General features: G+C 38.8%; 1 protein-coding gene across 3 annotated transcripts in view; it reads left to right on the top strand.

Annotated features, from left to right (window-relative positions):
* Slco5a1 (solute carrier organic anion transporter family member 5A1) overlaps positions 1-17,723 on the top strand; it is a 134,382-nt gene that overhangs the window by 47,128 nt on the left and 69,531 nt on the right. For all 3 annotated transcript variants that reach the window (XR_005737841.2, XM_040293968.2, XM_040293969.2), the window contains exons 3-4: positions 11,803-11,935; positions 17,402-17,619. Coding sequence is in view for 2 of the 3 variants with exons in the window: in XM_040293968.2 (XP_040149902.2) it covers positions 11,803-11,935; positions 17,402-17,619 (351 nt within the window). In the remaining variant the exon portion in view is untranslated. The remainder of the gene's footprint in view (positions 1-11,802; positions 11,936-17,401; positions 17,620-17,723) is intronic.

Here is a 17,723-nt window from a genome sequence, read left to right on the forward strand (position 1 = left end):
AATGGTTGGATAAGCTGGCACAGTGCTGCCAGCAGTCCTCACTATCCTCAGAGAAGAGGGACTGGGAACCTGTACACAGCTACATGTGCATCAGGGTCCCAGGATGGAACTCGGATAGGGGCTAGGACTGTGACTTTCCTGGATCTCTTTCCAGGTGCAAGATCACTTGCAATTCCCTGGACACATCCTGCATACTTCCATACTTGTGAGCCTTTGCCTATGTGGGCTGCCCATCCTCCACTGTCCTTTCCTTCATCCCTAGAGGATCATGTCAAAAGTCACATTGGCCACAAGCCATCGCTATCCCTCAGCTCCAACTAATTGCAATGAATTATTCCTCCCTCATGGGCCACGGTGTGTTGTTGGTGTTTATTGTGCATGTTCACTGAGCTTTAAACCATGATTAGTTTTATGTGTTCCTTCCCTGGAGGGAGGATCAGTTTTATTTGCCCCTGCAATGCCCCCTCCTTGTGGCAGTGCTTTGTGTCACTGAGTATATAGACTAAAGACTGACTTCTGAGCTCTACTCAGCACTGAGGCTGGGAAGAAGGTGAGTCTGCAGCCCTTCATGATATTAGAATCTTTGCTAGTTTTTTGGGGGGGTGTTACTGGGGACTGAACTCGGGGCACTCTGTCACTGAGCCACATTCCCAGACCTATTTTGTGTTTTATTTAGAGACAGGGTCTCACTGAGTTTCTTAGTGCCTCACTTTTGCTGAGGCTGGCTTTGAACTCGTGATCCTCCTGCCTCAGCCTCCCTAGTTGCTGGGATTACAGGCGTGCACCACTGCGCCCAACTTTTTGCTGGTTTTGATTGGACCCCTCTAATCACTATTAGGAGTTCTGGAATTATCTCTTGTGATTCAAGAGCCTGAGTTTCTAGGTAGGTTTGAGTTATCCAAAGTAGACGGAAAGCTGTGCCCTAGGGCTGGAACTGACCCTGGGAATAACTTTGTTTAAGCTCATCTCCAGGCAGCCCAGTTGGACTTCTGTGATGAGGAAAGAGGAGGAGCATCTTTGGATTCTGCCAAGAATAGATGTGGTGGCCTTGACAAGAGCCGAGGAGGCAGAGCAGAGTGCTTCAGGGGGCTGTCATGCCTCCTGTCTTGAGTAGCCATTGGGAAGGTCAGTCCACAGGACTCTTCCCAGGGCCAGGCTAGAGTGAATGAAGAGCTCTCTGGCTTGTCTCACTGTCAGTTGTTATTCATCAGAGGACGTGGATTCAGAACTCGCATGTTCTCCTTTCTGCACAGTGTGAGCAAGTAATCGTGGATTCTAGTTAACCAATACGCCAGGTACAAAGCAAGACTGGGTCTCGGGGAGTATCAGCTCTGAGTTTCTCAGACTTCCAGCCAGAGCCCTGGCAGGCAGCTGGGTAGTGACTACAGAGACTGTGGGGAGATGGGCTCAGATCTGGTGTGATGCTGGGACCAGCTTCTTATCAGTTGTTACCAAAATTGATCACAAATAAGAAAAATATAAGAGTAAGGACAAAAACTTTAAAAAAAGAGAGATATAATGTAAAAAGGATAATAAAAGGAAAGAGAAACCACATGAAAATAAAAATTATTTTTATTATTAGTTTTGGTGCTGGTGGTTGAACCCAGGGGCACTTTACCACTGAGCTGCATGTATAATCCTTTTCAATTTTTTTTTTATTTTGCAGTAGGGTCTTGCTCAGTTGCTGAGGGTCTCACAGAATTGCTGAGGCTGGCCTCAAACTTGCCATCCTCTTGCCTCAGCCTCCAAGTTGTGCCACAACACTTGGCTCCAAAGATAATTTTTAATACTAAAAAATAAGGTAAAATTGGGGCTGGGGTTGTGGCTCAGCGGTAGAGCGCTTGCCTAGCACGGGCAGGACCCAGGTTCGATCCTCAGCACCACATAAAAATAAAGGCATTGTGTTGTGTCCATCTACACCTAAAAAATAAATATTAAAAAAAGTGGTTAGTCTTTGTTAAAAAAAAAAAGAGTAAAATTAAGGAGTATAACAAAAGTTTGAAGTTTTAAAGTCAAGAGAATTTATACAAATAAAAAATTTAAGTTAATATAAATAGGCCAAAAAAATTTGCAAGCTTAGTTGAGAAATGAGAAATAGAGGAGAAACCATTTAAAATAAATTAAAAAAAACCTTAAATATGAATTTTGAAAATTCAACCTTTTATGAAAAAATGTTTTTAAAAAGATAGTTTATATTGTAAAAGGATAGGTTACACCAAAGTTTGCATGTAAAGGAGCAAATTAAAAATGAGATGGTAAATGGGATCAAAAATAGTAGTTAATGCACTTTAATGTGAAAAAGCAGCAGTGATTATAGAATAGGGTGAAAAGTAATTTAAAAAGAGATGAAAATGGAAGTTCTGAAGGTAAAAGAGCTTGGAAACTGAGAAGCGCAAGGGACATGGGTAAGAAGCAGGCAAGGAGAAGAGTTGTTTGTGGGTGAGATTCCCCAAGAGCTGTCTCTCTGCTGAACGAGCCATGGCGTCCAAGGTGAAGGCCAGAGGAGAGCTGGCTCTCCCGTTGAAGGTGGCCTTTTCAGTCCTTTTACCACCAATGACTTATCTCCACAAAGTATATGGCAGAGTTTCATATGGGTTTGGAGCTGGGGCCTCCATCCTTATACTGGAGCCTGGGTCTACGCAGTGTAAGCATGACAAAACCTTTAAGTGGGTTCATACCAACTTCAGAGGCATAATCTCAAACATGCATTTATGGTAGCAAAATTCCCAGCTTCCAAAGGGAATTATTTTTTTTTCCAAGTGGGATTATTAAATGAGCATGACATAGCCACATGCGAACACACCTATAGCCATAACAAATGTTATGAACAAATACTTACTGTCTTAGGAAAGTGTGAGATATTTATATGAAAATTATTATAGATTATTTGTTGCTGTATAATTCCAATTAATGGAAAAGTTCATATGATATAGGAGTAGTGCACGATATTTATTGCAAGTCAAATGTCTTTTATCTGAAATACTTTGGACTGGAAGTATTTTTTTTTTTTTTTGTATTTTGAGCTTTTTGGACTTTAGATTTTTGAATTAAGGATGCTCAACCTGTACTATGATTACTGTTATTATATGAGTGGTAGAGACTGTGGGTGATTTCTAGGAGATCTATTTTTGTGTTCTTGGGAATCTGTTTATAATATAATTCGGGTTATATTTTGTAGGGTTTAGAAAAAATCCTGAAGTATATTTTAAAAGGAAAATAACAGGTATCAGTACATGCTTAACTTCAGAATGAGACATCATACTGACCCTTCTGTGAGGAAAGGAAGGGCTTCCTGTTCTCTTTTCCCACTCCCATCTGTCTAGCATAATAACTAACTCCTAGCTCAAAAATATTGACTCCAGGAAGGATAATTTGTTTTTAATTTTTTTTCAGGAAGGATAATTTCTAAATTTATCTTTATCAAAAGATAATCTAAAGGTGCTCAGTATGTATTCTGTAAAATAATATATGCAGTCTTTACAAAATTAATATACAATAACATTATTAGAAAATAAATAGGTAATCACTGAGTATATGAAATACGAATTAATATTTCTTCAGTATTTACTATGTGCTAAGAACTGTATGCACATAATTCTGTGTGGGCTCCAAGAGGTTAAGTATAGTTGCCTATATAGTTACCACCCAGTTAGTCTATTCAAACTAGGAGGTACTGATTCGGTCTCAGGTCTCATAATCCAATCATTTCACCTCTGACTATTTCTGCATTTACACAACAGCTTTTGAGGGATGCCTCAGATCCAAACCGTAATAATTCCCTGTTGCCATTGCCCAGATATGGGGATTGGGGATCTGATAAGGCAGTTTGACTCTTGGGCCTTTGCTCATATTCCCTGCACTACACTGACTTCAGTGCTGCCTGTGTCTGTATTTCTGCATTTTAGGTTTTGGGGAGATTCAGAAAAGTACAGTTCATGTTGCTTGCCCTTAAGATGTTTCTAGCCTAGTTGGGAAGAGAAAATAATTAACACAGGGTATGTAGCAAAATACAGCCTGGTTCCCCAGCACCGCCAAAAAATAGAGGCTGGTGTGGTGGCACATGTCTGTAATCCCAGTGATTTGGGAGGCTGAGGTAGGAGGATTTTAAGTTTGAAGCCAGCTCCAGCAACTTAGCAAGGCCTTCAGCAACTTAGTGAGATCCTCTCTCAGTATAAAAAATGAAGAAATGAAGAATCCTGGGGATGTGGTTGAGTGGTTAAGTGCCCCTGGGTTCAGTACCTGGTACGCCCCCCCCCCAAAAAAAATGCAGATAATAATTGGTGTGAGTTCTGAAGACAAATATTTCAGTGATCTTCATAGGTCAGGGGAGGCCTTATTAAAAACCTGGGGTTTGAAGGATGGATAGCATATTTTGGGTCACTGAGCTAGCTATAGGCCAAGCAATACAAAAAATTTTTATTTCTGGAAAGAAATAATAGGGAATTGTTATGGTTTGGATCTGAGGCATCCCTCAAAAGCTGTTGTGTAAATGCAAAAATATTTATAGGTGAAATTATTGGATGATGAGAGCTGTGACCTACTCAGTCCATCCTAGTTTGAATGGACTAACTGGGTGGTAATTATAGGCAATAGAGTGTGGCCGGAGGAGGCAGGTCACTGGCAACATGACCTGGAAACATTCATCTTCTCTGCGATTGCTCCCCCACCTCCTGCCCTGCTTTCTAACCCCAACATAAATGGAGCTGTGCTCCTCTGTCACACCCTTCTGCCATGTTGTTCTATCTCGTCTTGGGCCCACAGCAATCCAATTGGCTGATCATGAACTGAAATAGTGAGCCAGAAATAAAAATTTTTCTCCTCTCAGTTGTTTTTGGAAAAAAAAATATTTCTTAGTGGTAGATAGACACAATACTTTTATTTATTTATCTTTATGATGGTGCTGGGGATCAAACTCAGTGCCTCACCTCTGCTAGGCAAGTGCTCTCTACTGGGTTCCAACCCCAGCCCCCTTCTCTAAGTTGTTTTTTATCAGATATTTTGGTCACAGTGAGGAAAAATTGACTAACAAAAGAATGACCATGTTTTCAGCACTCAGAAAGTAGAGACTCGGGACAGGGTCAAGCCTGAAGTGAGACTACTAGAAGCCATTGACTTATTGACTGGGCAAATGAGATGGAAGAAAAGTCGGGAAAGAAATAATGCCCAAGGTTAAGGGAGGCCAGGGATGGCGGAGGGGCAGTGTCAACATGGGGAGGGGAAAGTTGGATGAGCAGTCAAGTGATGGCAAGAGAAAAGAGTGAAGAATGGGATGACCTCAATTCATTTGATATCTGTTATGGATTGATGTGTCCCCCCTAGAACTCATTTGTTGAAGCCTGAACACCCAATGTTAACTATAGATGGAGATAGGACCTTTAAGGAAGTCATTAAAATGAACTAAAGTCACAAAGATGGGGCTCTAATCTGATAGGATTGGAGTCCTTATAAGAAGAGGAGACGCAGAGCTCACTTTCTCTCCCTGGGAACACAGAGAAGAGGTCATGTGAGGGCCCAACAAGATGGCGGCCATTGACAAGCCAGAAAGAGAGGCCTCATGAGAAATGAACTCTGATTATGCCTTGATCTTGGACTTTTACCCTCTAGAACAGCAAGAAACAAAATGTTGTTTAGGCCACCTAGGCAGTGTGTTTTGTTGTGGCAGCCTAAGCAGACAAATATGGTTATCTAAGTCTGTGATGAATGGCAAGTGATGGGGCATTCCTTTGAAGTGGAACTTATAGGTCTTGCCAGGGTTGGGAGGAAGCAGATCCAGACAAAGGAGGAACCAGAGGCATCAGATAGAAAATAGGGGGCACAGTTATTTTTTTTTGATGGTGTAGTCAATCCATAAACATTTACTGAATGCCTCCCATGCCCAAGCAGTAAACTGCATTAGGTAATATAAAATAGTTAGAACAAACAGCTTATTCTTATATGGCCCTTATTCTTAAATATACGAAATGCCAGATATTCCATATGCTCTTAAGTGTTAGCTCATTCAGTGCTTGTGATTATTCTGTGAGCAAGTACTTTTTCATCTCAGCTTCACAGATGAGGAAAACCAAGGCTCAGAGATGTTAAGCAACTTGCTAAAGACTGAAAATTTGAGCTGGGATTTGAAGACATGGTTTTGGAGGGTGTGCTTTAACCATTAGATGGTATATATATAGGATATGGTTTTTGTTGTTGAAGAATAAGAGTTACTTGAAAACATAGGACACAAACATTTGAAAAGCTAAGTAGAAGTAAAAAGCAGGTCATATTGAATTGCAAATAAATGGAACAATTCAGTGTCCTCTCAAAGGGGAGTGTGTATACTGATGGGGTCATATGAGATAATCCATATGGGTACAGGAAGAAAAGATTAGAACTTCAATTTATATTTATATTACTAGTTCATTGAATACTCCAAACTTTCAGTACAAGCTCTATGTCATGAGAGAAAACCAAGGATAGTATGTATAATCATCTTATGAGACATAGTCAAAAAACATGGAATGTCAAGTTCACTATGTGAACTAGGAATTGATGTCTACTGTTATTAGCCGAGATCTCAAGAAATGATGTACACCGAGGAAGAATTTCATCACTGACATCTGTGATAGTAGAATGTTCACTGATTGTCTCAGTCTATTTTCTGATGCTGTAACAAAATATTGGAGACCAGGTAGTTAATAAAGAATAGAGGATGATTTAGCTCATGGTTCTGGAGGCTGGAAAATCCAAGAGCATGGTGTGTAGTTGGCATCTGGTGAGTGCATTCTATTATTATTATTATTATTATTATTATTATTATTGCATAATTATACATAGCAGTTGGGCTCATTTTGACAAAATCATAACAGCAAGAAATTTGACTTCAATCCCAATTTCTCCCTTTTCCTTCCTTCTTTCCTCCTCCTATTCTCCTTCCTTTTTTCCACTGATCTTTCTTTCATTCCTTTATTTATTTTTTAATTGGTAGGTTCTACATATGAATAAAAGTGAAATTTCCTTTGGTACATTTATATATGCATGTAGCTTGATTTTGTTAAATTCTTTCCATATTTCCTTCTCTTTCCCATCTGTTCTACATCCCTCTCGTTCTCAGCCTTCTACTCCACCAATCTTCCCTATGTATTTATGATATCCAATCCTCTCCACCCCAGCCACCTTCTTTCCCTTACTTTGCCCTAGCTTCCACATATAAGAGAAAACATTCGATTCTTAATTTTCTGAGTCTAGCTTACTTCACTTAGCATGATGTTCTCCATTTCCATCCATTTACTGGCAAATGCCATTATTTCATTTTTCTTCATGGTTGAGTAAAACTCCATTGTGTTTATGTACCACTTTTTCTTGATGCATTCATTTAGATGGACATCTGGGCTGATTCCATAATTTGGCTATTGTGAATTGTGCTGCTATAAATATTGTATTGTTAAAGTATGCTCATTTTAGTTCTTTTGGATAAATACCAAGCAATGGGATAGCTGGGTCATGTGGTGGTTCTATTCCTAATTTTATTTTAGGAATTGGTGAGAACACTCTTGTTGCATTATAACATGGTGAAGAGTGAAGAGTATCATACAGAGAGGCAGGGCAGGAGAGAGGTGGTGGGGAGAGAACACTTACTTTTAAAACTCCCATATACGAGTTAATCCACTTCTGAGGACAGAGCCCTCATGACCCAACCTTGCAAATGCTTCCAAATACCTAATGTCTCAATACTGCCACAGTGGGGACTAAGCTTCCACATACACTTTTGGAGGAGATAGTCACTCATAGCATAAACTCAATGGGAGAAATAAGTACTGAGTACTGAGTCATTCTGTGTTGTGTGCCTCCTACACCATCTGGGAACTAGAGACACAGCAGTGAACACTGGCAAGAATCCTTGCTCTTGAGGAGCTTATATTCCAGATGGGGAGCACAGATGATAAACAAGATGAAAAAGGAAATACATAGTGTGTTAGGTGGTAATGTATGCTAGGAAGAAAATTGAAGCAGGGAAAGGGATGGGAAGAATTGGGGAAAGAGTTTTCAGTTTATGGTTAGGGTAGCCAAATAAGACCTCAGCAAAGGAAATGATTGTGTAACTAGCTGGAGGAAGTAAGGAAATGAACCATGTGGCTGTGGAGGAGGAGCATCCATTACACACACATTCATGTGTGTGTGCACACCCACATAGCAAGAGGTAAGGCCCTCAGGTGAGGATATTCCTGGAAAATTGAAGATGAATGAGCAAGAAGGTCAGTAAGACAGGAGCCCAAGAAACAAGGAGAATGACAGTTGATAATCTGTGAGATAATGGGGAGGCCATGCAAATAAATGTGTGGGTAGGTCCTGGTAACCATGCAAGGACTTTGGTTTTTACTGTGAATGAGATGGGAAGCCATCAGAGGGTGTAAACAAGGAAGAACCAACATCCAGCTCATGTTTCTGGAGGATTATTAAGGCTGCTGTGTTGAGAATACACCATGCAGAAGTAAGGGCAGAAACAGGGATACCAGTTGGAAAGCCTAGAGCAATTTCCCAAATGAGCAATGATGGTGGCTTGGACCAGAGTGTTAGAAATAGAGGTGAAGAGGAGTTGGATACTGGATATGATTGGGTGGTAGAACCAACAGGATTTTCTGATGATTAGATGTGAACTGTGTGAGGGACACTAATAGTACACACCTTATTTGTACAGAAAATAAATCCATTGGGGATAAGTGCTTAAAACCTTTTACTTATTCTATTTTATTGGTTCTTTTTAGTTATATATGACAGTGGAATTCATTTTGATATAATTATACAAGCATGGAATGCATCTTATTCTAATTAGGACCCTATTCTTATGGATGTGCATGATGGTGGGATTCACTATGGTATATTTATGTGTATATAGGAAAATTATTTTGGATTCATTCCACTAGGGATCCGTGATGAAGTCTGTAAGCCCCAGGAATAATAGTATATAGCCTACAGGGATTCAGAGAAGAGAGAAACATTCAGGGGAGGACAGCATGGCTGGGCTCGGGCCTTGATGGTCAGGATGCAGGCAGGTAGCAAGGCCCAGGGAAGGGTGTGTTGAGGTCTTACCCTGAATACAGGCTTCTGATTTTAAGATGGGAACCCTGGAAAGAGGCTGGTCTGTTTGTTATACCCCTGAACTCCAGGTAGAGCAGTTTAGACCCTTCTCTTTAGTTTGTGGGCAGTGAGGGGAAGATTTTGACAGGGAGGGTGTGTGAAATGAATTTGCCTCAACGTTGTCTCCTAAAGCTTTCTCTGAGTGCCATTTGTTAATCCTTCAGTAAATGTTAACTCAGTGGCCAGAAAGGCTTAATTTCTTACCAGAAAATGATTTGCTTACTAATTGGAGCTGGGTTAAAAGAATGTGCCTGGGGCTGGGGTTGTAGCTCAGTGGTAGAACACTTGCTTAGCATGTGTCAGGCCCTGGGTTCGATTCTCAGCACCACATATAAATAAATAAAATGAAGGTCCATCAACAACTAAAAAAATATTTTTAAAAGAAGGCATGGATGTGTGTTTGTGCAATTTTGTTGATCTTCAAGTGCTTGTTATATAATAAAATTAAATTTCTGATTACATTGTTAACTTTGAAAAAGCTTAAGGTGTTTTGGTGAGTGTTATTGAATAAATTTTCTTCTCACTGGATGATTGCAGGGGCTTGCTAGTACACATGCTTACACAGTCTTGCTTATCACTCCAAGATTTGCACTCAAATGCCATAGGCATAAACAGTATTGTGGAAGTACCCTTTTCCCTGTGTGTGTTTGTAAGACAGCCTCTTTCATGCCACAAGAATTATTTTGGGAGGATGATTCATGTCACATTTTGGCCTCATTACAGTTTTAAGTTGTAAATGGTGCTGGCAGGCCTGGAGGTGTAAACATAAATTTGATCTTCCTATGCATATGGGAATACCTGCACCTGAAAAAGTACTTTCTATTCTTGAGTTACAGTTTAGGTTATGAACGAAGAGATTAATAAAATTAACAAAATTCTAATTTCATTTATTAAAAACATGCTTCCAAAAGAGCACCAGATACTTGTGGGTGTGCCTCCCTTCTCCATTTCCAATACAGATGGGGGAGTCTGAGAACCTAATGTCTTACAGTTACCAGCAGATGATTCTGTAAAATAAACATTGTGCTTTCTCTTTTGTAATGGTGTGAAAAGTGAGAGCAGGTGTTAAATTACTGTCTTGTCTGTAGTTATAAGTAACAGGAGGTACAAGATTATTTAAAGTTGATTTAGAGGTGGATGATAAAGTGGGGTAAAACCATTCTGATTATCCCAATTTGCCTTCTGGTAAATATATAGCTATTTAAAGGATACGGCAAAACTTTTTTATTTGTTCAGCAGTTAAAAGCACATGATGGCAATGGAAATGAGAAACACTTAACACCTGAGTTTGTTATTATACCTTGCACACAGCCTTAAAACTGTTTATGGATATTCCCCTAAATAACTGTGGCTGAGCAGAGTGAAAAAAATGAGCGTGTAGTGTGGCTATATTTTTCTATGACTCTCAAGGAATTCCCTGTATTATCTCAAACTTATAAAATTGGTATTCTCTTTTAAAAAATTTTTAAGTGTCACTTAATTTTTAAAAATTGCCATATATATATATATATATATATATATATATATATATATATATATATATTTTTTTTTTCCCCCTGTGATGCTGGGGATTGAACCAGGGACTTGGTACATGCGAGGCAAGCACTCTACCAACTGAGCTATATTGCCAGCCTCAAGATTGGCATTTTAGAATATTAAATTACACAAGTGAAAATAGGCATATAAAATATAAACTAATTCTAATTAATGACCTGCTGTTGTTTGCTATATGCTCATTTTTTTTTAAAGAGAGAGTGAGAGAGAGAGAGAGAGAGAATTTTTTTTTAATATTTATTTTTTAGTTTTTCGGCGGGCACAATATCTTTGTTTGTATGTGGTGCTGAGGATCGAACCCAGGCGTCACGCATGCCAGGCAAGCGCGCTACCGCTTGAGCCACATCCCCAGCCCGCTATATGCTCATTTTGATCACACACACACACACACACACACACACACACACACGCATATACTTTTTTTTGTTGTTGATAAAATACCAAATTTCTGATCCACTGGCAGTAAAACATGTATCCACCAGACTCCTTGGACATGTGTTTAAAAATATTATTTTCTGGTCCATCTGTGGTCAGTGCTTTCCATTCAGACCTCCTGACCCAGGCCATGTAGAAGGACTCATTCTTATGTAAGATTCCTCAATTAACAATAAACCAAATGCATTTCAAGGTCTTTTTTGATTTTACAATGGTGGCTCAAAAACATTATCAATTGGAAGGTACTTGAACAGCTTCCCCAATTCAACCTAGCTTTCTAAGTTCCTTCTTCATCCTGTTAAGACAAGTGACACTACTTTTTTTCCCTTTTATCTTGAAACTTTTTTTTTTTTTAAACTTTCTCTTGGTTATTCAGTGACTGCCTCATTTGCCTCCTTAACTAGCCTGGGTCTCTAAATTCGAATTTAGTGGTTTGGAGGTGAGACCAGAACGTTTATATTAAACAAGCAAAGCACAAGCAGCCTGAAAGCATTCCAGGTGATTCTGACTCTCTGAGGACCACAGGTAATAGTGAGATAAAGCTACACAGTTTGAAACTCTAATGTCAATGTAGACATTTTGGAAGTTGTTCACTGGATTTAACTGTGATGTATCTGCAGTATGTTTTGGACATCAGAGAACTTTTAGCACTTCAATGGAATGTTGCTATATTTCATATTTCCCTTTCTGTCTTCTCAGCCATCATGTATGTCATGGGAGCACTTGGCCCTGCAGTGGGATATTTATTAGGTGGACTTCTTATTGGTTTTTATGTTGATCCCAGAAATCCTGTTCACCTTGACCAGAATGACCCTCGTTTCATTGGAAACTGGTAAGATTGTTTTCTAAATTTTGTATTTCACTTTTTACTAATGATTTAGTTGTAAAACTCTCGTATTTAAAATTTCCCCATCGAAGAGATGAAAAATATAGCCTAAGCCACCTGAGAATAGATGGTAGACAGAATGATAACTCCTCAAAGAGAGCCATTTCCTAATCCCCAGAACAGTGAATATGTTACATTATGTGGCAGAAGGTACCTTGCGGAGGTGATCAAGTTCAGGATCTTAAAATTGGGAGATTATCTTCAGTGTTCTGGGTGGGCCCATTATTAATCAAAGGAAAGAGGGAGGTAGCAGGAGCAGAGTCAGAGAAGGAGAGAGGATGACTGAAGTAGAGGTTGAAGTGATGTGCTTTGGATGGAGAAAGTTTTTGTGAGCCAGAGAAACATGTGGACTCCAGAATCTAGAAGGGTAAGTAAATAGGTTCTTCTCTAGCTAGAACCTTTAGAAGGAATAAAATCCTACCAATCCCCCCCCCCATAGACTTCTGACCTCCAGAACCATGAGATAATCCACCTGGGTTTTTCGATCCACTAAGGGTGTGGTAACTTGTTATAGCAGCAACAGGAAACTCATACAGACACTTCAGTGTCATTCTCCTGCATTCTCCAGGATTGGGCTGTTTCCTTTAGAGCAGAGTGTACTTGAAGGGCTGCTGTAGCTGTGAAGGGACTTTACTGTTTAATCGTATCTTTCATTATCTTCTCTGTGCCTCTGAAAAATGACTTCTTCTATGCTTCCTCATTGTATTTGTATTTTTGTTTTATAACCCTTCCCCACTCCCCAGAATTTCAATCTTGTTTCTGTGCCCATCAGATCTTTTCTCTTTGGTGGTATTTGGTTTCCTTATATATCCTGGAGATTTAGCTGCTTTCTCACCAGGTGGACCTTCTTCTGTTCTGCTCAGGGGGAGAGCTTCAACTTTGAATGTTCTGTGATTTATCTAAATGACCAGGGTTATGTTTGAGTTCTTCACAGTCCTTCATTTGGACATAATCAGTTATTTCTTTGTAAATACAAAAGCACTGACTGAAAATATTGGTGTCCTGAATTCATTTCACATAGGTTAGCAATAGGTACACATTGATAAGAAATTTTTATTTTATGGCAAAGAGAATACTGCATTATTAGAAATTATCAGTGTCAAGAAATCACTTTCTAGAGAGTTGTATACTTTGTTCTCTCTGTTTCATAGAATAATAGCTCATAACTCTGAGATTGGTGGCAATAATGTTTACCACTATTTTCAAAGAAGTTAACAAACATTAATTTCTATGCTGCTTCTAATTTCATTAGTAATCCTCAGTGGAACTGCAAGTGCTAAGATACAGACAAACTTGGCCTGCTAGAATTTTTCAAATCCTAGAGAGGAGTTCCCCTGTCATTGAAAGGAACATCACACAGGGCTTTTAAGTTTTTGACTGAAAGTGAAAATTTTGATTTCGGCTGTTTTCTTTGCAGTTGTGAAATAAATCAGAGTAGGGATTTTTTTTTTAATTTTTATAAAACTAGATTGTTAAAATATACATATGAATATCCAATGTATAATCTGTGTTCTATTTAGATGTCCTGAGAAGGGCTTGGTGGTAAGGAAACAGTGAGAGGGAAAGACGAGGACCACCAACTCAGGGGCAGAAGGAGGGAGCAGGGGCTTCAGTCATACTAGTGCTTTATGCTGTCAATTGAAAGTTTTCTAGGAGACGTTTAGTCCAGAGGGAGCAGATTGGAGTGATTTGAAGATCTGAAAGGCGTACTCGCCTGGATTGAAATCTTGTGTGCGCTTGAGGGACCTTAACTGTCCTGCCAAATATGTCCAGGATTCAGGAGGAGAACTTCAACTTTGAATGAGGCGAAGCTGTGTCATCTTGAGGAAATTAATTCTTTGTGCCTCAATTTTTTTTTTAATTCATAAAAGGAGATAGTTACAGTACCTACTTCATAGGGCTGTGAGGAACAAATGAGTTTGTATACGGAGGGCTCTTAATGGTTCCTGCCCTGGGCACCCCATATGTGCTAGATATTCAGTCCTTAAATCAATTTTCAAGCAATTATATCATTTCAATAACTCAGTATTAGTTATATAAATGATAAAGATTGCTGGGGTTGTGGCCCAGAGGTAGAGCTCTCGTCTAGCAGGTGTGAGGCACTGGGTTGAATCCTTAACGCTGCATAAATAAAGATATTGTGTCCACATATAACTAAAAAATAAATATTTAGAAAATGTTAAGATTATCAACTTAGAACTATATAATAAAGATCTACTTGAAAATGAATTTGAATTTTTTTAAGTTGTGTAATCCTGTTTGAAACAGACTTCTATTTTGAATAAAGTCATAGTTGTTTGGCACAATGCTTAGCAGCAACAATAGGTATTTAATAAATATATAAAAATAAATAAAGGTCCACCAACAACTAATAATAAAATATTTAAAAGAAAGAGTGAGGGAAGGAATGAATGAAGGGATAATGCTGATATTTATTGGGTACTTACTGTGCATCAAGCATTATACCAAGTGCTTAGCAAATATATGTAGTCACCAATATTATGCCTATTTTGCAGGTGATGAAATGGATGCTCACAGATTTGAATTATTTGTTCTAACTTCAGAATTAGAGAGTGTTGAGATAAGAAACTGGTTCTAGGGCAGAGTTCTCAGCTAATACACTGGTGACTCCCGTTAGTGAATGGTCTGTGTAATGCTTTATGAAAGGGATTTAGACACCCTGGCCTTTCAGTATCAGCTATTATTGATGTGACTTTCCCATATATATGACACACACTATCTTGTCCTACTCAGCTTTTCTCAGTGTCCTCTTTAGTGATGTCCTTAGTGTCCATCATTATATCATGTGTCATACTGATGTTTCTGGAGACTGTTGAAGGATGTGGGTTGGTTTGCTCTGCTTCAGTATGACCTCAGACTTTTATGTCATTTTTATTTGTTTGCTATGATTCTGCCCCTTCTTCTGTTATATGCTCTCCGTTTGGGCTATTCAGAGTGAAGCTTCACTGTTTGCATGTAATTTTAGATCAATGACTGGGAGGGAGTGGGCAGTAAGACTGATCCACATGAATACAAAACCAAACAAAACCAGCCACCATGAATTGGTTGCTGGTTTGGAAGGAGGCATTAAAAAAAAAAAATATATATATATATATATATATAGTTGTTGATGGACTTTTATTTTATTCATTTATTTATATGTGGTGCTGAGAATCGAACCTAGTGCCTCACACATTCTAGGCAAATGCACTATCACTGAGCCACAACCCTAGCTCTGGAAGCAGATATTTTGTTAGTTCCATCATATACCTTATTTAAATATACCTCTTATTAAAATTTTATGACTCTCAAAACCACTTATTACCCTAGAGCTTATCATGCATAAGGCCCTGAGAAAAGCAAAGAAATTTCCTCAAGATTTCATAGTTAGTAATTGATAAAAATGGAAATCCAGGTCTGTCTGAAACCAAAGCTCATAAACTGTGGCCTCTGCTCCTCTGCCTGCCATCTTGGGTAGAGAGCTTGAGAGGCCTAGTGATCAAAGGGGTTTAGGGAACTTCAATGTGGAGTTTGTGGAGACAGATTCCAGAAGGGTACATGTAAAAGGTGAGGTGCTGGTTGGTAAGGGCCTCTAAGTGGCCAAGTGTTCAGAGGCCAGATGTTGTCATAGCTGTGTTCTCTTAAGACAAATGACCTTCTTCTTTTTAAAAACCTCTCTCAATATATTTATTTAACAATTTTTTGAGTAACTAATCTGTTTCAGGCACTAGGTTGGTGATAATATTTTGAGTAATTGAGATTGCTAGAAGTCTGTTCTGAGCCATCTTCTCAAAATTAAATCTTTTTCTGATTATCTTAAAGTTTTTATTTGATTTTTTTGGTGGTGTGGGGGGAGGGTACTGAGGGTTGAACTCAGGGGCACTCAACCTCTGAACCACATCCCTAGCCCTGTTTTGTATTTTATTTAGAGATAGGGTCTCACAGGGTCTCACTTGCTCAACGCTTCACCGTTGCTGAGGCTGGCTTTGAATTTGTGATCCTTCTGCCTTAGTCTCCTGAGTCACTGGGATTACAGGCCTTCATCACTGCACCTGGCTTGATATACTTTTTTATTTGAAACTAATACACTGGATTAACAACAGATTCTAGCATTCTCCCAACTAATGACCTTTGCCAACTGATAATAGCTCTTTAATAGAAACTTCTTTAAAAGACGAGTTTCACCTTGCAATTAATCTGTATTTTTACTGGGTTGAACACATCATTAGTGCTTAGAATCCTGCTTGCATTTTGATGGGTACAGGTTAAAACAGAGGACAAGGTCTGAGAATTTATAAACTTGGAAGCTTTATGAGCAGAGTTTAGAGTGGAGGAATTCTGGTTAGAGGTGGCAACCCTGTTAGGTAGGACCAGGGACTTTTGCTTGCTAAGGAAAGACTGAAGGGGACTGAGAAATTGTCCCTTGGGGAATTGTGCAGGTAAGAAACCCCAGGTGGTAACACTTGGTTCTAATACAGGACTAGAATTTGGGTTTTATACATGGAATTCCATGAGCTCTCTGCAATGTGGCAACTTCAGATGAATTTCTAGATGGAATTCTATGTAGCTCAAGTTCTACATCTCCCGGGAAATTTTCCATCACACATTTATTTTCCCTCTGTGCACTTTTATAGGATTCATAATTTAAACCTTATGATGAACACTTAATTGTATGCATTCTTGCATATCTTGGAGATTCTTATTATTTTGGCTTGCTTATACCTAAGTTGTAAGTTCTTCAAGAAAAGAATCAAGTTTACATGAATTGGTAGCCCTCATGCTTGGCTAAATATTATGTGGAACAGCTAAATGGGGTTTTATACATTCTTAAGTACTGCAGAAAATATTTGAATACCATCAGCAATTTAAAATACCCTTGTGTCTTGGGCTGCGGGAGGGTGGGTAGCTCAGTGTTAGAGCGAGTACTTAGCATGCACAAGGCCCTGGGGTCGCTTCCTAGTACCAAACAAGCAAAAAATACATTTAGAACAAGTTATTAATGCTTTTCTGCTAAGGTCTACAAAATATGCAATAGAGTCTCTATAATTTTTCTATTAAATTTATGATTTAGTGTTTTATTTAAAATACACATTATATCAGGACTAACAATGTTGGCAGGACTAATACATAGCTCCACAAAAATACTTAAATTGAGTGAAATTCCAACCAGGCTGTTGATTATAGTATTTATTTATATCATACTATTGTAATTATTGAGTGGAGTTCCCATATACCACAGAAAGGGAAAATCCCTTTATTTCTTCAGTTTGTCCATTTTTTTTATTGCTTTACAACTGATGAAGGTAAATGAAAAATTTCTGGAGAATTTTTATCACCACAAACTTCTACTTTGGTAACTTATTCTCATAAAGCAAAACCCATAAATGCTATTCACATTTCCCGATTTTTTAGGTGGAGTGGATTCCTCCTTTGTGCCATTGCAATGTTTCTTGTGATATTCCCAATGTTTACTTTTCCAAAAAAGCTTCCACCTCGGCACAAGAAAAAGAAAAAGAAAAAATATTCTGTTGATGTCGCTAGCGATGATGATGTTATGAAGGAGAAATCAAACAATAGTGAACAAGTGGACAAAAAAGTGTCTTCAATGGGATTTGGAAAGAATGTCAGAGGTAAAGTATATCTTTTGAATAAATACATGCATGGTATTTCAGATCAGTGCTCCTCAAAGTGTGGTCCCAGTACTGCCCACAGTATCTGTTTCTGGCTTATGGCC

This window comes from Ictidomys tridecemlineatus, chromosome 7 (genome assembly GCF_052094955.1).
Source record: "Ictidomys tridecemlineatus isolate mIctTri1 chromosome 7, mIctTri1.hap1, whole genome shotgun sequence".
Classification (NCBI taxonomy): Eukaryota; Metazoa; Chordata; class Mammalia; order Rodentia; family Sciuridae; genus Ictidomys; species Ictidomys tridecemlineatus.